We start from the raw sequence: 25388 nt of genomic DNA on the forward strand, positions 1-25388 counted from the left end.
GCCTCTAGGCCCCGTCACTGCCCAGGGGCGGGAAGGGGCAGGAGGAGGAGGAGGAGGAGGAGGAGTAGGAGGAGGAGGAAGAAGGCCCCTTGGGAAGGGAGCAGAGAGCAGGCCGGGCGTGGAACCCAGGAAGGGGCCCCGAGTCAGCCCAGGGGGCCATGGGCCACAGCCTCAGGTGCCACCAAGGGCTCGGCCAGAGCCTGGCCGAGTCAGGGCCCCCACTCCTCTGTCCTTGGAACCCTCCCCCAGCCCTCCCTCCCCCTCCCCTGGCTGTTTGTCGGGGACCTTGCCTCCTCTTCCCGCTGCTCCTCTGGGCTGGGTCCTCATCTAGGCCCTGGCCACTTGCTGCTGACCCCGTGGGGTGAGGGCAGGCAGCATGGGGGGGGGGCAGCTGCTGCTCCCTGTGAGGGGCGTCGGGGACCAATGGCCCCTCCCAGGTGGAGGGCAGACGGCCTGGCCGCGGTCCTTGGAGCTGCCAAGCCTCACACACACAACTTCTGGGGTCCTCCCAGGGTCTGGCTGACCCCCCAGGTGGGGTTCTCGTTCAGGAAGGAGAGACAGACGAAAGGGAGGGGGGACCTTGGGGGAGCCTGACGTCTAGGCCCACAGGACAGAGATGGGCTGGGCTCTGGCCTCAGTGTGGCCCTGCCCTCCCCCCAACTTCCTGTTCCGGGGGTTTGGGGGGGACCCTGGTCTGGTGCTCCACAGGGTGGCAGAGAACTGGGTGGGGTGTCACCCCACAGCACACTTATCTGAGCACCTCAATTTTCCGTCCCTCTACGATCGTCCCATTCAGCTTCTCCCGGGCTCGGTCAGCATCTGAGCTAGTTTCAAAAGTTACAAACCCAAAGCCCTGTGAGCAGAGAAGGACAGACACGGGGAGACACAGGATGAGAAGAAGGAAGAAAAGGAGGGTGGGGGCAGGGCAGGGGGGAGGGGGGAGAGAGGGGGAGAGAGGGGGGTTGAGTCGGCAGAGTTGAAGGAGAGACCGCAGCCCAGAGGACTTCTTGGTGCCACCAGCCGGGGCGCCGGGGGGTGCCAGAGGGTGCGGCCCAGGCGGGGCAGCCTTCGGCTTGGCCTGGGCTTCCCACCTGGGCTCTCCCAGGGGACAGGCCAAGGCTGCAAGGGACACTGTCCAGTCCTGCCAGGGTCCAGGCCTGTCGCCCTAAGCCTGGGTTTCAGGACCTGAGGGGCAGCCCTACCACCTTTACCCTAGAAGCCTGGGGGGGGGGGGGGGGCGGGGGGGGCAGTGTCTTCTCTTCCCACAGCGGGGAGCAGGGCTCATCTCTGCCGGGCACCCTTCCCTGTCTCCTGCCCCCCCCCCCCCCAGCCTCAGGCTGACCCCGGCAGGCCCCGCCCCAGGGCGGCCCAGTGTGGACAGAGGTCCCGGCAGCTTAGAGAGAAGGAGGCGGCAGCAGCGGCAGCAACGACAAGAACACAGACATGGGGTGGGGGTGGAGGAGGGCATACAGGCACCCGTGTCGCTCAGGGGTCCTCGGGCGGGCGCGCAGCTCTCCAGGAAGGGGACGCACATGTCACACGCTAGCCTGGCGGCCCTACAGCCGGCGCTGTAATGGTGGCGGCCTCTGGGCGGCACCCACCTTGGAGCCCCGCTCGTTAAAAATGATCTCCACGTCTAAAATTTTTCCGAATTGCTGCAGAGACAGAGAGGGGGTCGGGGGGGGGGGGGGACAGGAGACGGTGGGTGAGGGCTGCTGGCGGGCAGCCTCCTCCCCGGACACCCTCACCGCTGCCCCTCTGCCTGGCCCCTCCCTCCGTGTAGCTGGGGGACAGACACGCCTCCCGACTTCTTGTGGAACCAGGACGAGGCCTGTCCACAAGCTGGGCTGTGCTTGGTGACAGGCGAGCGCCGCGTCACCGTCACCCCGTCCCTCCCCGCTCTGCCACAAGCTGCTGGCCACCCCCTAATTCACACTAACGGGTAAAGGACTATGGGAAGGCCCTTCCCCACAGGAAGGGCTGGGAGAGAAGGTACCATGGCCGGGCTCTGTGTGGCTGCTGCCCGTGCTGGGGGGGCCGGGCTGGGGGCGCCGCGGTGACTGGACCCCAGGCCCCTCTGCCCGACCAGGACACACTGGCCAGGGCACCTGACTCTGCCTTCCCCTTCCTGCCCTCTCGCTGGCACGTGAGACCATCAAGCTGTGACCAGGCCCCCCGCCCCCCAATGCCAGTGAGGTCCTGAGGCCTCCAGTGTGTAAAATGATGGGGCTCCCCTTCACCCCGAAACATCCCAGAGGTGGTGTCATGGGTCACAAGGCAACCCCAAGGCTGCCACAAAGAGGGAGGAGGTGCCGCCCTGAGCAGGGGCCGACAGCTGGCGGGCAGCCTGCAGGTCCTCCAGGGCCGGCGAGCTAAGGGCAGCCTGGGGCCCGGGGCCCCAAGACTCTACGCAGCTGCTTTACGTGGGGCCCAGGCTCAGGGGGTTTGGCAGCTGCTCGGCTCCAGGGCCAGGAGGGGTGGGTGTCGGGGGGGAGGGCAGAATCCTCATCTGACGACTCCAAGTCCTGTACCCCCGGGGCCCAGGCAAGTGGCAAATGAAGTGACCGGGGGCTCCCTGCGGCTGGCTGGGCCCCACGGCACGACCTCGGGGACAGCCCCGGAAGGACACGGTCCGGCGCTTCTTCCCGAGGACTGTGTCCCGTCCGGTAGCCCATCCCCGGAGCCCGGAGGACGAAGCCCAGAGAGGCTGGGTGCCCGACCCTGCACCCAGCGGAGGGAGCAGGCGCCTGTGGGCAGGGCAGGGCGCCCTCTGAGGAGATGGTCCCGGAGCCCGTGCCAGAGATGCAGCAGCTTTGCTACCTGCTGGGCACTGGCCTGGGCCTGGAGGGGACCCAGGAAGCCCCTCGTCCGTCCGTCTCTCCCTCCCTCCCACATGCTCAGGTCGGGACTGGCTGGACCAGGAGGCAGGAGGCGGTGGGGACAGGAATGGGGGGGCCCGCACACACTCACCCCGAACATTTGCCGCAGGTCGGGGTCCCTGAACCGGAAGGGGATGTTGGAGACGTGCAGCCGCTTGGGGTGCTGCTTCTCTGTGGGGTCGGAGGGATGGAGCGGCTGGCTGTCCGTCTGTGCCGCCTCGTCTGTCTGCTGTGGGGAGAGGACGGGGTGTGAGGGCCTCTCTCAGCTCCATCCCACGGGGGGCGGGGGGAGCTCAGAGACCAAGTCTTTCCCAGCCCCTCGGACTCTTCCTCCCGGGGCTGGGATCTGCCAGGGAAACGGCCCGAGACGCTCACAGGACACGGCCCAGCTGTGCGGGACGCCGGCGCGAGGCCGGGCCTCCTTGGCCCTGTGTCCCCTCTCCGCTTGGCCCAGATCTGACCGTGGTCCCTCAGCTCCAGGGACCACTGGGCCTCAGGGTCCCACGCGTGCCCTTTCCTGACAGGACCATTCAAGGCCAAATGCAAAGTGGGCATTTCCGAACCCGCCACCGGGCACACACATGCACCCCCAACAGGCGCCTGGGGGTGCCTCTCAGCACTTTGGGGGCCACGCACCGTGACCAGTTCCGTCCTGTGTAGCGGGTCCTCACTTTGGACTCAAACACTGTTTCAGCAGCAGGGCCCAAAGGCCCGGCCTCAGGGAGCAACGCTGCCGCTAGCCGCCCCCCTACCCCCCACAGCTCCCCGCGAGGACGGTGCTGGGAGGAGGCATCGCCGTGTCTGGGAGGAGCAGGCGCTAGCCCAGGGGGCGAGGCCCCGCCTGGGGGACTTCTCCAGGGACGGGCGCCAGCTCACCGCCAGGCCGGCCTTTAGCCCGGGGCCCTCCCTGCAGACGCGCCAGTGCCAAAGGCGCAGTGGGTGCTCCATCAACGCCGCTGGGCGATGAGTGGCCGCTGGCCGAGGTGCCCGGCCAGCTCACCGGGACCGGGACCGGGACCGGTACTGGGACGCCAGGGCCCGAGGCCCCGTGTGCCACCCACAGGGACATGCCAGAACCGCCAATGCCCGCCGGAGACTCGCTCTCCTGGCTCTGCCCACGGGTGAGGCAAGTGGGGGCGTCACCGCCCAGCAGCCGTCCTTAGTGGTGACAGACAGGACAGATGCCACGGGGCTCCTCCGCCCCCACACCCCCCAGTGGGGGTGAGCTCAGCACCGAGGGGGTAATGAGATGAGAACATAACCTCTATTTCCTCCTTCCCTTTCTTGTCTCGATTCGTTCCTGTCCGCTCCCCCACCCCCCGTATTATTTTGGGGTCACCCCAGTGCACTGCTCAAATGCATCCTTGTCTCGGTCGGCTTCCCAGACCCCTGCCTCCAGCAAAGCCACCCTGGGCCTCCTGCCTGGAGAGAGCGCGAGCGGAGGGTAGGTGCCCCGAGCCCTCAGGGAATTTGTTCCAACTGGTGGCCGTGGCCTCGCTTGTGGCCTGGAGGGACTGCAGTGCTGACCTCGGCCAGCAGAGGGCAGAGGTCACTTGGCCAGGAGGCCGGGCTGGAGCCGGGAGCCCTGGGTGGGGAGTGCGGGGAGGACCACAGGAGGCGGAGGCCACGGGTGTCACCAAGATCCAGGTCCCCCCGAGCCCCCAGGGGAGCAGCAGAGGCCGAAGTGGGAGAAGGGGGGGCGTGGGGAAAGGTACGGGAAGGGCCAGGACACCAGGAAGGAAGGCGCCCAACCCCGCACAGCTGCGCGCAGGCAGATAAATGGGCTCCGCGGGTGTAACGTTGTGCGGTGTCACGGCACACTGGCTGCCCATGGGAAGGCGAGGCCGGCCCACCGTTTATCACCGCGGCCCCGGCTCTCCCCACTTAGAACACTCTCTGCTTCAGCGCCCACACGCAGGGGGCACGGAACCACACCAGCCACACCCCTGCCTCCACCGCTGGTCCGAGGGGCTTGGCTTCTGCGTCCTCTTCTCCGTGTCAGCTGCCCTCACCCCCTCTCACCCTCTGAGGCCAGGAGTGCAGAGGCGGCCACCCTCCGAGGAGTCTGCAGCCCCCTCCACCTGGGCCTCCCCAAGGCCAGCACGGGAGGGGGGGCGGGGGAGGCCAAGAAGGAGCTGGGCAGCGGCCGTGGGCCCAGGGGCCTCGGGCAGCAGACGCGGACCTGTGCCCGGTGCTGCCATGAGCGAGGCCTGCTGACGTGTGACAAGACGGAGCGGGTCTTGCAAAGCTCCTTTCTCTGGAGCCCCCCGTGCCCTCACCCCTCCTTCAAAACCTCTGTACTTGTGTGATGACTGTCAGCCGGGTGCCCGATGTGGCTCACCCCGCGGGGCGGCCCGTCGGCCTCGGAGGAGGCGTGTTCCGAGGGTGGCCTCCAGCCGTCCGTGCACGATGACTTGTTCTGGGGCCCTGGGCAGCCCCCCCCCGGGGCAGAGCTGTGTGTCCACTCCGGGCCCGGCCGCCACACACGCTCCGTGCCCCATGCTGCCTTTGCCAAAAGCACAAAGATGACGAGGGATCCACACACAGGAGAGGTGGGTCTGGACAAATGTGGGGCTCGTGCAGCCTGCGCCCGGGCCCCCCGATCCGACCACAGAGGCTCTCTGAGCTGAAGGGCCTCAGAGAGGGGACCGGGACCAGGACCGCTGACCAGTGCGCAGGCGCCCAGCCTTCAGGTGGCGGCGGGCAGCCTCTCGGGGGAGAAGGCGGCTCCTGGAGTCGAGCAGGACGGGGCATGGTCCCGGCTCCAGCTGCGCCTGAGGCGGCAGCCGAGGCCTCCGGCAGCTCTGGGTCACCAGCTGTCCAGCGACGTCCCCTGCACTGCTCATTCGGCCGGGGCCTAGGGAGGGACGGCCTGTCCTCCTGGTCCCCAGGCGGAGACCCGCAGAGCCCGGCCCCTCGCAGGACCTGGAGCCCCGGCCGGAGGAAGGAGGGTGGCTGCATCCCGCAGGCTGGGCGCGTTCCCGGGGAGGCGCTCAGCTGGCGCAGCGAGCCTCTCCCCTCTCTGTGGGGCCTCCCCCCGGGGACTCTGGGGTCCCCTCAGGGCACGAACTCTCACAGCCAGAGGCCACGGCCGGCCCCTTTGACTTTCGTGTCCGTGGCTGGTGAACCCGACGGTCATCGCGGGGCAGGGCCGGTCACTGCTTCTGCGCCCAGTGCGCTCGGTGCCGGCACACGGTAGGTGCCCACACATATCCGCCCGCGAAGGCAGACTCGACGTGTCCGGTCAGGCCGCGTCCGAGCCCCGGGGCCGAGGAGGCTGGGCTCTTTCTGCCGCACAGGCCTCGGGCCTCGGCCGCCGACTGCGCTCCGATCCTCTTGTCTCCCAACAGTGTCCACTTCCCGGGCGAATCCGGGCTCCCCATCCGTCTGTGAGGAGGTCACGAGGCCTGACCAGGCGCCCCGTCCACCACAGTCCGTCAGAAAGAGGCCCGCGGCCGGCAACGCGCTCCCGGCGGGGCCCCCTGCTCCGCTCACCTCTTCAGAGCGCGCAGGTCATGGGGCTGCGGCCTCAGGAGCAGGAGCAGCGGGAAGCGTGGGTGGCTCCCGGGTCTGCGGCCCGCGGGCCGGGCTTCTCCCACCGGCAGGAACCTGGGCGTCTAGGAGAGACTCCGCACCAGGGATGCGGGGCGCCGAGTTGATGGCTTCCAGCGGCTCCGCTGGGCAACGCTCCAAGCGGGAGGAAGGGCCCTGGCTGGGCCCCAGACGAGGGTACAGTCCAGCCCGGGGGCAGCGGGGTGGGTTCTCCCCCCACAGAGCTTGACGGTGCTGTCCGCCCGGGAGAACAGGTCATATTTGCATCCACGCAGCACCTTGGGAGCCAGACTGGGTCAGGGGGAGGGCTGAGGGCATGTGGAGGGGGCACCCATCGGGAGCCACCAGGGCAGAGCCACTCCTGGGCAGCTCGGAGCTGCTGGCCCTTTGCCCAGCCGGGCAGCCAGCGCTGGGGTGGAGCCAGCAGGGAGGTTGGGTGGCCCCATAGGCCCTGCACAGCGGTGAGGGGGAGAAGGCCTGGAGACCACTGGGGAGTGCAGGACGGGCCAGGCAGGCTGGGGTCTGAAGGGTGGTCTTAGGAGGGTGGCCGGGGGCAGGCTGGGGCCTCGGGAAGGTGGCCGGGGCAGGCTGGGGTCCTGGTCTCGGGAGGGGGGCGGGGCTCAGCCATCCCTCACCACACGCTCACATCGGAAGAGCAGGGCTCAGCCCGTTCTCCTCCGGCTGCATTACAACCACATAATTGAAGCTATCTGATTGGAGGGCAGCCAAGCAGGTAGATTACAAGTGATTAAAAAGGAGACGAGTGCCTGCCACCAAGACAGCGCTGAGGCCCTGGGCTCCTCTCCCGCCGCCAGCCCCCCCACTCACCCCGCAACACCAGGCGAGCCCAGGCCGCCAGCCTCCGCCGTGTCCCTAGCTTCCCATTCACGGTCACTGGCAGCCGACACGCTCCCTCTCCCAGGCGAGGTGAGGGTTGGCTGGGCCTGGCTCAGCAGGGGCCACCGGAGAGAGGCTTCGTGTGAGAACCAAGAGCTGCGAGGCTGGGACCCCCACTAAGTCTCCTGCCCCTCCACCTACGGGCTGGCCTCGCTCCCTGAAGCTTGGTCTTGGGGCCCCTTACCGGCACTGTCGGGGCCCCCGCCATGGGCTGCGTGCTGGCCTCGGTGCCCGGCTGCTCGGGGTGGGTCTGTGCTGGTGTGTACAGGGTCAGGCCGTGCTCCGGGGGGACCGGGGTCTGGCCCGAGTAGTCCTGTGTGGGGTGCGGCGGGGGCGGGGCGTACTCAGCGGGGATGCCGTTCTGTGGCGGAGGGGGGTACTGGGCGGGGGGGTAGGGCTGGGCCATCGCTTCAGGCGGAGCCGTGGCGTCCTGGCTGCCCTGTGGAGGGAGAGAGAGAGAGAGAAGGCTGGTTAGACTCCCGGACACTGGCCCCAGGAGCTTGTCGGTGTGGACTCTCTGCCCACCCCTGAAATTGGGGTGTTGTGGGAACCGGCGATGTGGGGCATACACGCAGCCTGGACGGAAGTTCCTCAGCCTCAGAGGAGGGACTGGGGTCCCTTATGATGTCCAGGGGCGGGGGCTGGGGAATGTCCGGCCCGAGGGTCGTAGAAGCCCTGAGAATCCTTTGGCCTGGCCCTGCCAGGGCATTAGGGGGGCGTTAATGAAATGTGTGGCCGAATCCAGCAGGCTGGTGTTTCCGTGGGTAATTCTGTGTGGCCCGAGAATGACTACAAATACCCACATTGCCCTGGACGGGAAAAAGGCTCCCCACCCCCATGCAGATGCGCCCGAGGGCCGGCCCGCGGCAGCCCCTCTGAGCAGGTGAGGCTCTCTCTGGCCTTCCGAGGTGTCCCCAGGCGACAGAGCGCCCAGCGTCAGGACAGGTGCCGAGGCTCCTGTGAGCAGCCCAGCGGCAGCAGGACCTCGCACAGGCGCGGACAGTCGGACACTCACGACTCCTCTTCTCCCCGCGCGGGGAGGACCCTGTGCGAGCTCCCGCCATCCCCCTTCACGCCGACCCGCACGCCTGACATCTCCTGTCCACCTGCCCCAGGAGCCGTCCGGGCGCTCCTGCCAGAGAGCGTGCTGGGACTGTCCACTCAGCCACGACGACTCCCGACACCTGCCCCTGGCGGCCTGGGCGGGCTGTGGGCCTGCAGCCAGCCCATCGGAGAGTGAATTTGGACGCTGACCCGGAAGGCGAAGCCGCTGTTAAAGTGTGAGGTGCCCAGAGAGGCCGCCCCAGGGCAACGGGGAGTCAAAAACCCCGCTGGGGGCTCCGCCATCAGGCCCGGGGCCCGGCCCCACAGCCGCCTGTCCATCCCCCTGCAGGTGGAGGCCTGAGGGCCCCCTGCTCCCCAAGCTCCAACGCCAACCTCCACATCTCAGTGCCGGACCCCCACTTCCTGGGGGACCCCTGACAGCGGGTAGGCAGAAGTCCTGTCCTGTCCTGTTCCCTGGTGAGGATCCCCTCCCTCTCTCTGCAGAAACTGGGGTGGCATTCACGCTCCTGACCTGGGGAGGGAAACACACACGTGCATGTGCACGCACACGCACACCCACACCTGAACGCACGCACACACGAACGAACGCACGCCCCATGCTAGAGGTCCCCGTTTCATTGTTCCAGAGTCGCCTGCAAAGCCCCATGACCCACTGCTGGCAAACGTCTTGGCGAAGTCCCCAGCTCCCAGTGAGGTCAGGCGGGCGCGCGTGGAGGAGGGGAGGGCGGGGCTGCCAGGGTGCAGGAGCACTCGGAAGGTGAGGAGGGGGAGCAGGAGAGCTGGAGGAAATTGTGGGGCTGAGGGTGAGTGTGAGGCGGCCCACGAGATCAATTAACTGATAAATATTTGATTAGAACTTGTGCTAACTTACATCTTCCCAGCGCCCCCTCCTCCCAGGCTCCGAGAGAGGGAGGCTCTCTCACCTGCTTCCTCCCACTCACCCCGACTTCCCCAGTCCCCTCTGGCCTGGGTCCCGTTCGGGCCGAGTGACGCTGACACACAGTGATGTCGGGGGAGGGGGCACACGGACTCAGTCCCTGGGGCCCAAGTCAGGCTGCCCCGTCCTGTGGCGAGTCTGGCTGGGTTGGGTTTGGTCCTGGGGTGATTCCGGCCGTGCTTCTGGGCCCGCTGGGCAGAAACAGCGCGAGTCACCCGAACGTCTCCCAGGAGGGGGCCTGGCCCGCGCACGCCCACAGGGAAGGTGTGATGACGGGGAGCCCAGGAAGGGGCTGGGAGAGCCCTCAGCGCGTGGGAGGAAATGGCACCGGGTGCAGCGGCCCCGCTGGTGATGAAGGCAGGGCTGGTGTTATGTCTGCGCCCAAGAGACGGGGCCAAGCTGCGGGGGCCTGGATGCAGGCTCCTGGGGTGCACCAGCGAGCAGGTTCCCCGCGGAGCATAACTGCATTTGGAAAGCCTGGCGTGGTTTCCAGAGGCGATGAGTCAGCCCCGGGTGCTGGCCAGGCTCACAGCCCAACGTCCTGGCGCCTTGAAGAGCCAGTGGGCCAGCCCGGAGGCGGCGGCAGCCAGGTCAGAGGGATGCCCACGGGTGCAGAGAGGGGGCTGTTTTACCATCTAAGCCGTCACAGGAGAGTTTTTGTGGACAAGCCAAAGTCTGGGATTCAACTGGGGCTGCCCCGATGGAGGTTAGAGCCCCGGATGGAGGTTAGAGCCCTGGTTGGAGGTCTGGTCCCCGGATGGAGGTCTGGGCCCCGGATGGAGGTCTGTGCCCTGGATGGAGGTCTGGGTCCCGGGTGGAGGTCTGGGCCCCGGGTGGAGGTCTGGGTCCCGATTGAAGGTTTGGGTCCCGCATGGAAGTCTGGGCCCCGGATGGAGGTCTGGGTCCCGGGTGGAGGTCTGGGCCCTGATTGAAGGTCTGGGCCCCGGATGGAGGTCTGTGCCCTGGATGGAGGTCTGGGTCCCAGGTGGAGGTCTGGGTCCCGGATGGAGGTCTGGGTCCCAGGTGGAGGTCTGGGCCCCGGATGGAGGTCTGGGTCCCAGGTGGAGGTCTGGGTCCCGGATGGAGGTCTGGGTCCCGGATGGAGGTCCCGGATGGAGGTCTGTGCCCTGGATGGAGGTCTGGGTCCCGGGTGGAGGTCTGGGCCCCGGGTGGAGGTCTGGGTCCCGGGTGGAGGTCTGGGCCCCGGGTGGAGGTCTGGGTCCCGGATGGAGGTCTGGGTCCCGGGTGGAGGTCTGGGTCCCGGGTGGAGGTCTGGGCCCTGGATGGAGGTCTTGGTCCCGGGTGGAGGTCTGGGTCCCGGGTGGAGGTCTGGGCCCTGGATGGAGGTCTTGGTCCCGGGTGGAGGTCTGGGCCCCGGATGGAGGTCTGGGTCCCAGGTGGAGGTCTGGGCCCCGGATGGAGGTCTGGGCCTGCATGGAGGTCTGGGCCCCGGATGGAGGTCTGGGCCCCGTATGGAGGTCTGGGTCCCGATTGGAGGTCTGGGTCCCGGATGGAGGTCTGGGTCCCGGGTGGAGGTCTGGGTCCCGGATGGAGGTCTGGGCCCCGGGTGGAGGTCTGGGTCCCGGATGGAGGTCTGGGTCCCGGATGGAGGTCTGGGCCCTGCATGGAGGTCTGGGTCCTGCATGGAGGTCTGGGTCCCGATTGGAGGTCTGGGCCCCGGTTGGAGGTCTGGGCCCTGCATGGAGGTCTGGGTCCTGCATGGAGGTCTGTGTCCCGATTGGAGGTCTGGGCCCCGGGTGGAGGTCTGGGCCCCGGTTGGAGGTCTGGGCCCCGGATGGAGGTCTGGGCCCTGCATGGAGGTCTGGGTCCTGCATGGAGGTCTGGGTCCCGATTGGAGGTCTGGGCCCTGGGTGGAGGTCTGGGCCCCGGTTGGAGGTCTGGGCCCCGGATGGAGGTCTGGGCCCCGGGTGGAGGTCTGGGTCCCGGGTGGAGGTCTGGGTCCCGGATGGAGGTCTGGGCCCTGGGTGGAGGTCTTGGCCCCGGGTGGAGGTCTGGGTCCCGGATTGAGGTCTGGGCCCCGGATGGAGGTCCGGGCCCCGGATGGAGGTCTGGGTCCTGCATGGAGGTCTGGGCCCCGGGTGGAGGTCTGGGTCCTGCATGGAGGTCTGGGCCCCGATTGGAGGTCTGGGCCCCGGATGGAGGTCTGGGCCCCGGATGGAGGTCTGGGCCCCGGATGGAGGTCTGGGTCCTGGATGGAGGTCTGGGCCCCGGATGGAGGTCTGGGCCCCGGATGGAGGTCTGGGTCCTGCATGGAGGTCTGGGTCCTGCATGGAGGTCTGGGTCCCGGGTGGAGGTCTGGGTCCCGGGATGGAGGTCTGGGCCCTGGATGGAGGTCTGGGCCCCGGATGGAGGTCGGGGTCCCAGGTGGAGGTCTGGGCCCCGGATGGAGGTCTGGGCCCCGGATGGAGGTCTGGGTCCCGGATGGAGGTCTGGGCCCCGGATGTAGGTCTGGGCCCTGCATGGAGGTCTGGGCCCCGGATGGAGGTCTGGGTCCCGGATGGAGGTCTGGGCCCTGCATGGAGGTCTGGGTCCTGCATGGTGGTCTGGGTCCCGATTGGAGGTCTGGGCCCCGGGTGGAGGTCTGGGCCCCGGGTGGAGGTCTGGGCCCCGGATGGAGGTCTGGGCCCCGGGTGGAGGTCTGGATCCCGGGTGGAGGTCTGGGTCCCGGATGGAGGTCTGGGTCCCGGGTGGAGGTCTGGGCCCCGGGTGGAGGTCCGGGCCCCGGATGGAGGTCTGGGTCCTGCATGGAGGTCTGGGCCCCGGATGGAGGTCTGGGTTCTGCATGGAGGTCTGGGCCCCGGTGGAGGTCTGGGTCCTGCATGGAGGTCTGGGCCCCGATTGGAGGTCTGGGCCCCGGATGGAGGTCTGGGCCCCGGATGGAGGTCTGGGTCCTGGATGGAGGTCTGGGTCCTACATGGAGGTCTGGGCCCCGGATGGAGGTCTGGGTCCCTTTGGAGGTCTGGGCCCTGGCAAGGAGGTCTGGCTCACCACTGAGTCTGCAGCATCTGACAGGGCTCAGGCATACAGCAGGTGCTCAGAAAACGCTGACTGTGGTTGTGACCGCCACAGGCAGGCGGCTGACGAGAGCCTGGCCCTGCGTTCAGCAATGAAAATGTGATACTTCGTGTCCCTGTCGATACTGTGCCCTGGCAGGCGCCCCCACAGAAGGCTGGGCGGGAAGTTACCTGCCCTGGTGCCCACGGCAGGCAGCTCAATATCTTTTATTAATTAGGGCAGTCAGACGGCGTGTCAACCCCGTATTACTTCATCCGGGGCCTGGTGGGTGAGGCCGGGGTGCCAGGGCAGGGGTGGGGGGCGACATCTGGGGGGAAGGTGAGGAGCCAGAGGGAGGGTCCCTGAGGTGGCCAGGCCGGGCCTCAGACCACCCATCTCCCGGCGACTCCCACACAGCTCGGCTGCCCGGGCGTCGCCCTCCCCATCAGGAACTGCTTGCGAGCACCTGCTGTGTCGGCCCGCAGTGCACCGCCCGGCCCAGGCGTGCTCAGGCGCAGGCCCTGCACAGGGGTTCTCGGCTGAGACTTCCCTCTCCCCCTGGTCCCCTCCGTCCCGGGAGTGCGCAACACCTCCCCCGGGAAGCCTTCCAGGATCTCCGCTCCCCTGTGACCTTCATTCTGCTCCTCCGCCGTCCTTCCCTGCTCCGCTGAGATGGCGCGTGCGTTTCTAAGCAGGTGGGCTTCGCGGCACCTCTGCGCTCCCACTTGGTGGAGCGGAGGGCACAGCGGCCGGGCCAAAGCTCCCCCCCAGGGCCTGTGAGGACAAAGCCACGGGCAGCGGCCACGGTGACCTCCAGGAGGAGGCGTGCCCGGAGAACCCCCGTCCGACCGCTGGAGGGCACCTCTGTCCCGAAGCTGCCCCCTCCATCTTCATGAAGGAACATGGCCTCCATTAGCAAGTGGAGCAGGGTATCAGGCATGGTGCCCAGGATATGAGGCGGGCAGGCCGGGGGTGGGGATGGGAGGTAGAATGGGCACCAGGGCACCCCTGGGTGCCACCCACGGTCTGGGCCCAGTGGCCCGAGGCTCCAGACGCCCTGCCTTCCTCCCACGGCGCCCTGTGGCTGCTGTGAGCTCTGGGGAGCAGGCTCACGCGGAAGCCGGGGAATGGAGTTCGGGAGTAAATTTCCTGGCAGCCAAGCTTACATAACGCGTCCCACAGTCAACGCGGGGGGGCGGGGGATTGAGATCTGCGTTTATCTGCAGTTGGGACAAGTCCCCTGGTGGGGACAGAGCCCTCGGCGGGGACAGTCGGGTGTGGCGCCCGCAGCTGGACACAGTGGGGATGTGGGAGTGGCTCATGGACCAACAGCACTGGCACCCGGGAGCTGTTCGGGTGCAGGCTCTGGGCTCCTGGCCCAGCATCTGTGACACAGAGAATGGTCCCTACTGACCACAGACCACAGACGTCCTGGTAGGGAAGGACTGCCCGTCTGCTGGCACCCTGAGGCCGTGGGCCTGGGGCCCTGGCTGGGTCTGTGGCATGAGCCGATGCTTCCGACAGAGCAGGGAGGAGCGTCCATGGGGTGGGGGCCACACCTGGATCCTGCAGGAGCCCCGAGGAGGGACTGTCCAACCTGCAGACTGCAAGGCCGGGGGACCCGGTGACCAGGAGCAGGGAGGGGGCACGCCCAGCCGGGCCGGGCCTGGGAGGACAGAGCTCCGGAGTCAGAGGATGCGCCGTGGGGACCCTGCCGTGGGTGGGCCTGGCAGTGACAGTGCAGAGGGGGCCCAAGGAAGGACGCAGGGGCTGGCTGCTGAGTCCACAGGGGAGGCCCTGGGCGGCCCCAGCAACCGGCCGGCTGATTCCGGAAGATGCCAGCGGGACTCTGCGTGTCCTCCCAGGATTAGGGGGTGACCCCGCCTGGCCCTGTCAAAGTGAGGGGGACACAAGGGGAAATGAGGCCCGAGAGCCTGACTCCCTGTGGTCCCGGGTGTGTCGGTGGCTTCCCGGGCCTGGGATCCACACCCTCGGGGAGGGACGCCTATGCCCTCACCTGCTGGCACCTCTGAGCGCCTGCTCTGTCCACAGCCCCGCGCCAGGGCGGCCGGCTGGGGAGAGCGGCCCAGCCAATGGTCTGTCAGCAGCATCGCTCTCACCTGCAGTCCCTGTGCGCGTGCACACACACACACACATTCCCTGAGTACACATGCTCTCATGTGCATTCCTTGTGCACACACGCTCTCACATACATTCCCTGTGCATACACGCTCTCACCTACAGTCCCTGTGCACACACTCACACACATTCCCTGAGTACACATGCTCTCATGTGCATTCCCTGTGCACACATGCTCTCACATACATTCCCTGTATACACGTTCTCACTTACATTCCCTGTGCACACACTCTCACATGCATCCCGTGCACATATGCTCTCATCTACATTCCCTGTGCACACACTCACACCCACATTCCCTGTGCACACATGCTCTCATCTACAGCCCCTGTGCACGCACACACACACACACACACATTCCCTGAGCACACATGCTCTCACATACATTCCCTGTATATACATGTTCTAATATACATCCCCTGTGCGCACATGTTCTCACATACATTCCCTGTGCACAGGGACATGCCCTCACCTATAGTTCCTGTGCATACACTCACACCCACATTCCCTGTGCACACATGCTCTCACATACATTCCTTGTGCACACACACACACACACTCCCTGTGCACACACTTCTGCACATGCCCACAGCCACATGTGCTCACCCCTGCCACGTGCTCACCCCTGCCACGTGCTCACCCCTGTCCCAGGTACGACCGCACACAGCGTGCGGCAGGGCGCTCGGCCTGGGCACTGCGGACACTGGGACCGGCCATTCTGTGTGGGGACCCCCCGCAGGGTGTTCAGCAACACGGGCGCTCCCCGCTCACGCCTGCAGCATCCCCAACGTGACAGCCCCACTGTCAGCTTGCTCCGCCACGGGCCCCGGCAGGGGCAAAATCACCCTCGGGCGACGCTTTTGACCCAGGCACATCTTCTGCACTCTGGTCGCTGGAACCTGCCTGCACAGGACCCCCCACACCTCACGGACCCCCAGGCCAGCCCCGGCCTCGGCCCCTCTTCTGGCCCCAGGCCCGGCAGGCACCGTGGAAGCTGGGCCGGCGGAGAAGGCAGGCGGCCTCGCTTCCCGTTTGGCGCCCGACTGGCTCGTGGCGGAGGCGAGCGCGATCCAATCTTCGGCTGATTAAATGTCCCTCGTTAATGAGCTTCTTTAATTAATGAAGTTTTTGGGTCTGCTCCACTTGCTGCGCTCCCGCCGCTCTGCCTCCTCAGCACAAAGCCGTTTCCGCGGGTAATTGAGGGAGCGGCCTTCCTGCCGACGCTGCACTTTGCTGATCGCGCCTGTCAGCTCGGGGCTGACAGCTCCATTTTTAAACATTTCTTCTCCAGAAGCCACGGCACATGTGAGCCGGCACCTACAGACGGCCAAGGCCCCTGCGCCCACCGCCCCGTCACGGCAGCACATGCACACGCGTGGGCATGCTCTCGTGGTCCCAGGTCATCTCGGGGGACCCAGAGTGGTCACGGCCCACGCACGCACAGGCACACGCTCATGCACGGTGCCCTTGCGTGCACACAACACGCTTGCACACGGGCCCTCACACTGCACGCTCACTCCTGCGGTCACGCTCGCCCACAGGCCACGTCTCGCCGCATCCAGCTACCGTGTGCACCCCACACACACCTCGCCCACACCGCACACAGGGCATGTGCTCTCACAGCCCCGCCCGGTGTGCGCTCACACCCACGTCCACACTCACGCCTCCCACGTGCAGTGCACCACACAGAGAGCCAGCCCGGCCGGGAGAGCGCGCACCAGCCCGCGCAGGCAGGCCCTCCGCCGCCGCCGGCAGAGCACCGGCGCCCACCGCCCCGCCCCCCCCGTTGTCCAGTGACCCTGCTCGGCTGCCACTCGGCGCCCGCCCTGCTGTGCCCAGGTGCCAGCTCGGACTCCGGGGCCTGGAGGTGATTGACTCCCTCTCACTGGCGCCCGAAAAGCTCCCTGAATTAAAGACATTCATCTTCTCCTGCTGACGAGGCGACAGCGCACCCAGGAGGCCGGGCGGTCAGGGGTCACTGCTCCTCAGACCGGGAGGGGGTCGAGCTGCCCTCCCGACTCCCCGCGGGTGGGGACAGGAGCGGACGATTCCTTAGCACCAGGACTTGGCCCCAAGGCAGAATGGACCTTCTGGGACCAGGCGAGGCTGCGGCCGGGCAGGACCGCACTTGGCGGGGATGACACCTGGGGGGCGGGCACGTTGCCTGTACAGCTGCGTCCCCGATGCCCGAGGGGCCAGGCACACTGCGTGCTGAGCACAACCCTGGGGATGTTGCCGTCCTTGACGGGGAAACTGAGGCTCAGAAACCAGGCTGAGCTCCCACAGCTCAGAGGCACGGCCACCGGCAGCCCCGGCCGTGCTCCCCGGACCGGCACCTCCAAGGCGTGTGCTATGGAACTCCAGGCTTCTGGAATGTTCTACAAAAAGGTCCCTGCCTTCCTGCCGCCAGCGCTTGGGCCTTCCGACTCTAGCTCCCAGCTGCAGAGAGGGCTCACGCCGGCCACAGCCTCCAGAGCGTCAGCGTTCACTGACCCGACTCCACGTCCGGCTTCCTGGTCGGCTAGTTGTTTGAGTTTCGTTTGCCTTTTTTAAAAATATATTTTTATTGATTTCAGAGAGGAAGGGAGAGGGAGAAACAGAAACATCAACGATGAGAGAGAATCATGGATGGGCTGCCTTCTGCACGCCCCCTACTGAGGATCGAGCCCACAGCAGGGTATGTGCCCTGATCGGGAATCGAACCCGGGACCCTTCAGTCCACAGGCCAGGGCTGTGGCACTCTTTCTACTGAGCCAAACCGGCCAGGGCTGTTGTGTTGTGGTTTTTTTGGGTTTTTTTTAAACTGATTTCATTACACTAGTGGTCAATTCCCTCTTTTTGATCCTGAAGTTGGAGTTACAACACGAGCAGCTGCGGTTGGGTCTCTTTACAGAGACTCAGAGAGGGTGAGCACGGAGCCCGAGGTCACACAGCGAACCAGCAGGTGAGGGTGGGGGGAGCAGCGAGGATGCGGTTGAGCATCCTGAGGTCCAAGTCCAGGAGGGCCACAGCCCCGCGCCGGGTCAAGACGGCCTGAGCTCCGGCCCTGCGAAGCTGAGGGTCCCGGGGAGACCCTCCCCTGCCCGGCCGTCTGTCTCCCTCTGTGAGGCCGGGATGGGAACAGGGCCTATCTGGGTGGCCGGCGTCACACACGTCAGCGGTAGCCCGGTCATGTCGAGCCCTCGCCTGTGAGCGCTGCTGCCGGGAGTCAGCATGTTGGTGACGATTCCACTGCCCAGGCCCGGGGCCTGGGAGAGCCGCCTGCTGCCCCACCCGCCCCGAGGAGGAGAGACGCACGGAGGCGCGGGGTTGCAGGCCTGGCGGGTTCTGGCCAACGGCTCCGAGTTTGGGGGAGCGGGAGAGGGAGAGACGCGGTGCTGTTTATGATGCTTTGGAAACACTGCTCGGATCCAGGGAAATTAAATATCACAGCCTTTAACGGGGGCCGCATGGAGGCACAAGCTGGCAGTAAATAAGGACTCGGTTTACCACCGTGACACTTCCATTTAACAACCCCGCACCTCATTTGTAATGACTCCCAAAGGCGGGGAAGGACGGCCCTCCCGCCCTGGCTCCTCACGGCATCCTCCCCACCCCGAGGCGAGGCGGGGCCGGCGGTGACCGGAACCCTGTCTGGGAGGGGCGGGGGGGGCGGGGAGGTGTCTGAATGTGGCTCATTACGACTGAGATTCAACTGAAAAATCAATTTTTAATCGAAGGTATTCTCTGAACAAGCCCTGCTGCCCATGGCTGAGCACTGACGGGATTTCCACCCCAAGCTGCCCCTTCTCTGTGGACACCCCTCCCTGACCTGCTGACCCCAGCAGGGCTGACCAGGCCGCCAGATCGCCCCCGCTCCCCGCCCCACTGGGGCTTCAGAGGGCGAGGACGAGGTGGCCAGACCACCCTCAGAGGGGCCTGCTGGTGGGAGGGGCTTGAAAGTGGGAGGAGCCTGCTGGTGGGAGGGGCGTGCAGGTGGGGAGGGGCCTGCTGGTGGGGAGGGGCACGCAGGTGGGGAGGGGCCTGCTGGTGGGGAGGGGCACGCAGGTGGGGAGGGGCCTGCTGGTGGGAGGGGCGTGCAGGTGGGAGGGGCCTGCTGGTGGGGAGGGGCCTGCAGGTGGGAGGGGCCTGCTGGTGGGAGGGGCCTGCAGGTGGGAGGGGCCTGCAGGTGGGGAGGGGCCTGCTGGTGGGAGGGGTGCGCAGGTGGGGAGGGGCCTGCTGGTGGGAGGGGCGTGCAGGTGGGGAGGGGCCTGCTGGTGGGAGGGGCGTGCAGGTGGGGAGGGGCCTGCTGGTGGGAGGGGCGTGCAGGAGGGGAGGGGCCTGCTGGTAGCGGGGCCTGCAGGTGGGAGGGGCCTGCTGGTGGGAGGGGCCTGCAGGTGGGGAGGGGCCTGCAGGTGGGAGGGGTGCGCAGGTGGGGAGGGGCCTGCTGGTGGGAGGGGCGTGCAGGTGGGGAGGGGCCTGCTGGTGGGAGGGGCGTGCAGGAGGGGAGGGGCCTGCTGGTGGGAGGGGCGTGCAGGTGGGGAGGGGCCTGCTGGTGGGAGGGGCGTGCAGGAGGGGCGGGGCCTGCAGGTGGGAGGAGCCTGCTGGTGGGAGGGGCGTGCAGGAGGGGAGGGGCCTGCAGGTGGGAGGGGTGCGCAGGTGGGGAGGGGCCTGCTGGTAGGAGGGCCTGCTGGTGGAGAGCCTGCAGGTGGGGAGCCTGCCTCCCCCACACAGACTGGCTGGCAGGACGCCTGGGGTCCTCTGAACAGGCCAGGAGTGGCCACTTCTGGACTCAGCCTGGGTGCCTCACGGCGTGGGGTCTGGGCCTGCTGGGAGGCGGGCAGGTTCTCCTGGGGCTGTTCTGGCTCTGGGCCCTCATCAAGGGGCCGGGACAGAGGACAAGAGGGCCCCAGGGAGCGCTGTCCCTCCCCCACATCTCTGCAAGAGGCTCCGCCCGGCCTCCCCAGGGGGGTCTGGGCCTCAGGACAAGGGGATGAAGCTGAGGGACCGGAGGCAGGGCTGGTGGGAGGCCTGGAGCAGAGGGGTGTCCATTTCTAAAAAGACATATTTTTTATTGATTTCAGAGAGGAAGGGAGAGACAGAAACATCAATGGTGAGAGAGAATCACTGATTGGCTGCCTCCTCCGCCCTGACCGGGAATCCAACCTCCAAACTCGACCTCCTACTTCATAGGTCGACGCTCACCCACTGAGCCACGCCGGCCGGAAAAGGGTCCATTTCTACCGGGAACTCACCACTCGCCCCCAGGACCGGCTCACGGCACAGGGAGAGACCCATGTACCTTCTCCTTCAGGGCAGCTGGCTGGGTCTGGGATGGACGGAGGCCTAGGACGGGCTCCTCGTGCCCACACCCCGGAAAGAGTGTCCCGGGGGCCCTTCTGCTCCCCGCCAGGTGGGAGGCAGGCTGGTGAGACCCGGGAGGGCCCGGCGTTCGGGGCCACCAGCCAGCGCCCCACACCCCGGGCTCGGAGCCTGCCAGGGACCCTGCCTGCGCCCACATGGGTGTCCGGCCCCGAGCCACAGCCTGTGACGAGGTGGCAGCTCGTCCTGAGCTCTGACAAGCGTCTTCGATCCAGCCTCCCTCTCATGCTAATGACAGTCAACACGGAACACGGCTGCGAGGGAAGAAAATTACTCCCTGAAAAGGAATTGACTGATCCCCATCATTTCTCAAGGAATCACTGACCTGTGAATATTTCATTACCCAAAACGCTGCGCCACCCATACAAAGCAGCCACTGCAGCCGGTGGGCGCCGCTGGGACCAGGCACCGCCCCCCCTCGGCTGGTTCCCCCCTCCAGGCTGTGTCCTCAGCACGGAAGGCCTCAGCGGGGCGGGGACCACCCACACTCCTGGCCCTGAGCACCTCCTGAGCTTCCAGCCCCAGATCTGGGGTCCCGTCTCCAGCCGGGGTCCCCCCCGAGCCTCACTCGGGTGGCCTCCCTCAGTTCTTTCCTGGTCTTGGGTGGGTCTGGTCTAGATGTTTCCAGAAGCTCCTGCTGCTCTGCTCTGAGGCCCAAGGGGGTGGGGGAGCAGTGCTTGGCCACGTGACTGCTGAGCTCGCCCCAATGCTGGCCGAGACCAGGGTGGAGCTGGACGGCTACGGAGCCTCTCGGGGTCTCCGCTTCCAAGGCCCCAAACGAGGCTACAACCGGAGCTCCTGCAGGTGCTGAGGGCGAAACGGGACAGGAAACCTCATCGCGGTGCCGTGACAAGGAGCCGGCAGCTGGACCTGATTTTACGGGAGACGCTGTCCCAGGACTCAGACACAGGGTCTGAGGACGGCGGGGGGGGGGGGGGGGGGGGGCGGCCCCCACGGTGGTCCCTGCACCTCCAGGGGCCTCCGAGGCTGGGCTGAGGCTGAGGCTGGACTCCCCAGAGGATGGGGAAGGCTGGGACCATCAGCCACTGAGTCTGCAGGACTGGCGGGTGGAGGGGACAGTCGGGCCTTTCTCCAGGAATTGCAAGGGGCTGAAGGAAAGCCATTCCAGAAACACTAACAAGAACATCCTCCTCCCTTCTCCCCCCCGGTCCCACACCCTCCCCGGCGCTGCTCTGGGCTGTGGGAGCGTGAGAGGCCCACGGGCACCAACTGGTGACGGGCACCTTTAAGCTTAAGACACCAGCAGACCCTTCAGGGCCTGAGGCTCCTGCAGCCCCAGCTGCTGGGGAAGGCGAGGGCCTGGCTGTTACTGCCGGCTCCATGGGGGGGAGGGGGGAGGGGGGGACGGGGTGGGGGTGTTTCCAAGCCAGACTGCAGAGGCCTCCGCCTGCAGGCCAGGGCAGGGAGGAGTCAGGGCTCCCGGGTCGTGGGCTGCAGGGAGGAGCGGGTGCGGGGTGCAGGCTGGGCGCTGCAGGAGGGCTCTGCCTCGGAGCTGGGTGCAGCGGGGAGGTGCTGTCCGGGGGAGGGAGCTGCACAGGCGCGCGGGGCCCTGCAGCCGGGACGGGCGCCGCATGGAGGAGCTGGAGGCAGCGAGGCGTGTGAGATGCCGGAAAGTGTGACTTGGGGGCGTCTGTGGAAAATTTCTGCCGCAGAACCTCACAGTCTCCTTCCCTGCAGCCAGGGAGCCCCAGGAACCCGGGGCGCTGGGCCCAGCCGTGTGCTCCCCGGAGCCTTCTCCACCTGCCCAACGCCCAGTCTGGGTCTGGGCCACTGAGCAGGGTCCCCGGGCACTGAGCGGGGTCCGGGGCAGTGGGCGGGGTCCCGGGGCACTGGGCGGGGTTCTGGGGCTCTGGGTGGGGTTCGGGGGGCGGGGTCCTGGGGCTCTGGGTGGGGTGGGCTGCTGACCAAGGACCCGCAGCTCCCGGGGAGGCTGGTCCTGCAGAGAGAAGGGGCAGGACGGCCGCCAGCTGTCGCCAGGCGCGGGGCTTCCCTGAGCATCTCTGCAGCCAGGGCACCGCAGAGGGGTACATGGGGGTGGGGAGCCACTTCCTTAGGGGGGACCCTGGCAGGGCGGGCACTTTCCAGTTGCCGGTGGGGGGGCGGTGCTGCCTCCCATCCCCACAAGGGCTGCGGCAGGAGCCCTGGAAACGGGACACAGTGAGAGGTGCTGAAGTGAGTGAGGCCGAGACAGGGCAGAGCCCAAGGCAGCCGCCCTGAGGCTCAAGTTCTGGGCTCAGGCCTCCACCTCTGGGGGAGGGAGCAGACCCCACTGACCCCCCACTTCCCGGACTGGCCACGCTTGCCCTGTGCGACTCAGGGGCTCCCGGCCCCTCAGGCAGCCCCGCGCAACCACTGAGCCACACAGGCCGCTGCTTTTCTTTTCTGCTTCCTCCCGACCATCATTTGCTGCCCTCAGCTGACCCTTGCAGGCCCTGGCTGCCCTAGAGCTGGGAGGGGCGGGCCTACCTCCCACGCCTTCCTCAGAGCACCTGCGTACTTCTGTGTCACCTGCACACATGCACTCACACATACATACATGCACACACATGCACACATGCACACACGCACACCCACATGTGCACGCACACATGCACACGGCAGCTGCCCCTCCCAGGCCCACGTGGCCCGTCCTCAGCCCCCCGCGCCCGAAGTGGAGTGCCCTGCACAGACATGAACGGTGGCCTCCCTCCCAAGGCCTCGGGGGTCTGCCGCCTGCTGACGGGCAGCGGCCCGCGCTGGAGCATTGTGGGAAATCAGCCAGCGGGCACCCCTCCCCAGGGCTCTCTGCCACACCGAGATTTTATTCTGAATATTCAGCCCACAAAGTGGGGGTGTGGCTGCCCCAGAAGAACTCAGGACTCACTCCACGTCCCTGGGGCCCCCACAGATCCCCCAACAGCCACCGAACCCCTCAGCATGCCTGGTCCCCCCTCCTCAGGCACCCCTCGCTCAGCAAAGGGCCAGCTCTGCCCCCCGAGGGCAGGTGAGTGGGCAGGGAGGTCCCGGACAGAGGGCTCCCAGCGCCGGGAGATGGACACCTCGGAGCGAAGCCAGCATGAAATATTCATGCGGTAAGTGGTGCAGTTTTGCCTGCATCCAGCCAACTTCATGTATATTTCAGAGTATGATGAAATGGTAATGCGCGACCGAGGCACCGAGGCCCGGGCGGGGCGTGGGGGGCGCGCCTGGGGCCTGCGGGTGGCCAGACGGGGGCCGGGCTGTGAGGCGGCGAGCCTGGGGCCAGAGTGTCGGGGGCAGGGAAGTTCTGAGGTGAAGGAGAGGGCGTACCCCAGTCTCCTCCTCACCCTGTTCCGAGTTGGCATCCTCGTCAGGAGCAGAGGCAAGGATGCCACTGGGAACAGGGTGAGGAGGAGACGGGGTGCGCACCAGCTCCCAGGCGGGGCGTGGCGGGGGCCGTGGGGGCGGTGGGGGGTGCTGTCTCCCATCCCCACAAGGGCTGCGGCAGGAGCCTTGGAACACGGACACAGTGAGGGGCGTTGGAGTGAGTGAGGCCGAGACAGGGCAGAACCCAAGGCGGCCGCCCTGAGGCTCAAGTTCTGGGCTCACCCTTCCACCTCTGGGCGGGGGAGCAGACCCCACTGACCGGGAAGACCCCTGAGGGCTGCAGGACCGGGAAGGAGCCGACCCACCCCACCCCTGGACAGAGGCTCAGGGGACCCTCCTGTCCCTCGCTCCCCACCCGCGCCTCTCCCCTCTGCGGCCCAGACAGCTCGGGTTTCAGCCAAGTCAGCACCGGCCCGCTCCTGGGCGCAGAGCAGCTGGCGCCTCTGGGGGATTTCGTGCGGGTTGTGCGGGTCCTGCAGCCCCGAGGCGGCGGCCTGGGTCCCCTCCCTCAGGGTCCTGCCCAGCTGGGCGGACGGCAGCTCCGGCGAGCCCTCCGCTGGCCGGGGATCTGAAGTGGCTGTTGCTCTCGGGAGGGCGTGCCTGGCCCCTTCATGGCTCTGCGATGCCCCCTGGGATCTCAGACGGGTTCTAGGCTGCAGGGGTCACCCAGGGGGCGAGCAAAGCGTCCTCCGGCCTCGGGGCCCAGGTGTCCATCTCCTGGGCCAGGGCTCGGGTTCGGGGTCCCACCGTGGCTGCCCTGGTCTCCATTCCCATCCACCCCAGGGACAAGGACCCCCGAGGTCTGGCGCCCCATGTCCTGCTGAGGCGGGGCAAGCCCTCGCTGAGCCCGCTGGTTGGTGACTGGGTTTCTGTGTCCCGCCTCCTGCCACCCCTTTTGGGCAGGCCTAGGATTCCAAGGTCAGCTGGACCCGGGGTTGACAACTGGAGCCCACAGGACAAAGCTGGCCCCGGCTTGTTGGTGTAAATAAAGTTTTATCGGAACCCAGCCGCACCCATTCACTTGCGCAGTGTCCGTGGGTGTCTCCGCGCCGCAGCAGCAGAGCTGACTGTGACAGAGACGGACGGACAGCTGGCCCAGCCTGACCCAGGTACGGCCTGGCCCCTCCCTGACCCCACTGGGCCCCTGAGCTGGGCCGCAGGACTGGGCGCGCTGGCTTGCTGGAGCCCTCAGCGTCTGCAGATGGGAGCTGCCCCCCCTCCAAGCCCCCGGGAGTCAGAGAACGGAGGGCCCTGGGAGTGAGCGGGGACTCCGTGCCCTTGGCTGGCGGCGGCGGACTCCACTGTGGTCACTGGGTGAGAATGAATTTCATTCCTGGCGAACCACAGAGCCACACTGTCTGGCCTGCAGCCTCCCCGGCCAGGGCGGCCTCCTCCCCCGACTCCACGTGGGCCAGGGAGGTGGGGGAGGGGCTGAAGGGCCCAGGGCCTGGGGAGAGCCTGTCCCGCCCGTGGACACTCCCCTTGTCTCTGTCTCATGTCCAGTCTGTCTGTCCTCACCCTCTGTCTCTGCTGTGACCGGGGCGGGTGCCATTAGCACTGGGCACTGTCCGGGCTGCAGCCGGCCCCTGTGGCTTGAGAGTGGACTGACTCCCTTTCTGCTGGCCCCGCCGACAACATCCCTGCCCTCCGCCACCAGTCTGTCCCTCCGCCAGCCTCCAGGAGGCCACCAAGCGCCACTCTCCCATTCCCCGAACAGGGACAGCCCCGTGCCTCCCCCGAGGCCGGAGGAACCCGCGTCAGAAACCCTGAGTGTAGAAGCCGGACCCCACCCGGGCTGATGAATCAAGCTCAGAGGGAAAGTGGCTGGTGCATTTGATGATGTCCCCAGGGAGTCAGCATGGAGGCCCGGAGGACCCGGCACAGGTCCTTGGAGCGCAGACGCCCAGAGCCCCGAGCCCCAGGAGAGCCGTCTCCCAGGGAAGGCCAGCAGGTGGCAGGGCGGGGGGCGGGGGCGCGGGGCAGGGGCGGCCCCACCCAGGCAGCTGCCACGGGTCCAGACTGTCCACCTCCGCCTCCCAGAGGCCGAGGGCAGCCACGCTTTGTCGGGCTTGGCACACCATGGCCACGGTGCCCCGAGGGCACTGCCACTCGCTGGCCATGCCGCCGGATGTTTGAACAATTGCTGCTGGGTGATCGTAATCGCATGACAAGAGAGA

At 67.3% G+C, this 25388-nt stretch overlaps 1 protein-coding gene across 5 annotated transcripts in view; it reads right to left on the minus strand.

Moving 5' to 3' along the window:
• The window catches only part of RBFOX3 (RNA binding fox-1 homolog 3), a 114734-nt gene that overhangs the window by 9745 nt on the left and 79601 nt on the right, over positions 1–25388 (minus strand). For 3 of the 5 annotated variants that reach the window (XM_070393502.1, XM_070393506.1, XM_070393504.1), the window contains 4 exons: positions 7513–7767; positions 2971–3108; positions 1602–1655; positions 761–853 (listed from right to left, as the gene is read on the minus strand). In XM_070393502.1, coding sequence (XP_070249603.1) covers positions 761–853; positions 1602–1655; positions 2971–3108; positions 7513–7734 — 507 coding nt within the window. In that variant the 5' untranslated portion in view covers positions 7735–7767. Of the gene's footprint in view, positions 1–760; positions 854–1601; positions 1656–2970; positions 3109–7512; positions 7768–25388 lie in introns of those variants that run through there. The other 2 variants (XM_070393503.1, XM_070393505.1) reach the window with 1 other exon arrangement.

The sequence above is a fragment of the Myotis yumanensis genome, unplaced genomic scaffold (assembly GCF_028538775.1).
Source record: "Myotis yumanensis isolate MYYU_CA2020_CCGP unplaced genomic scaffold, mMyoYum1.0.hap1 SCAF_16, whole genome shotgun sequence".
Taxonomy (NCBI): Eukaryota; Metazoa; Chordata; class Mammalia; order Chiroptera; family Vespertilionidae; genus Myotis; species Myotis yumanensis.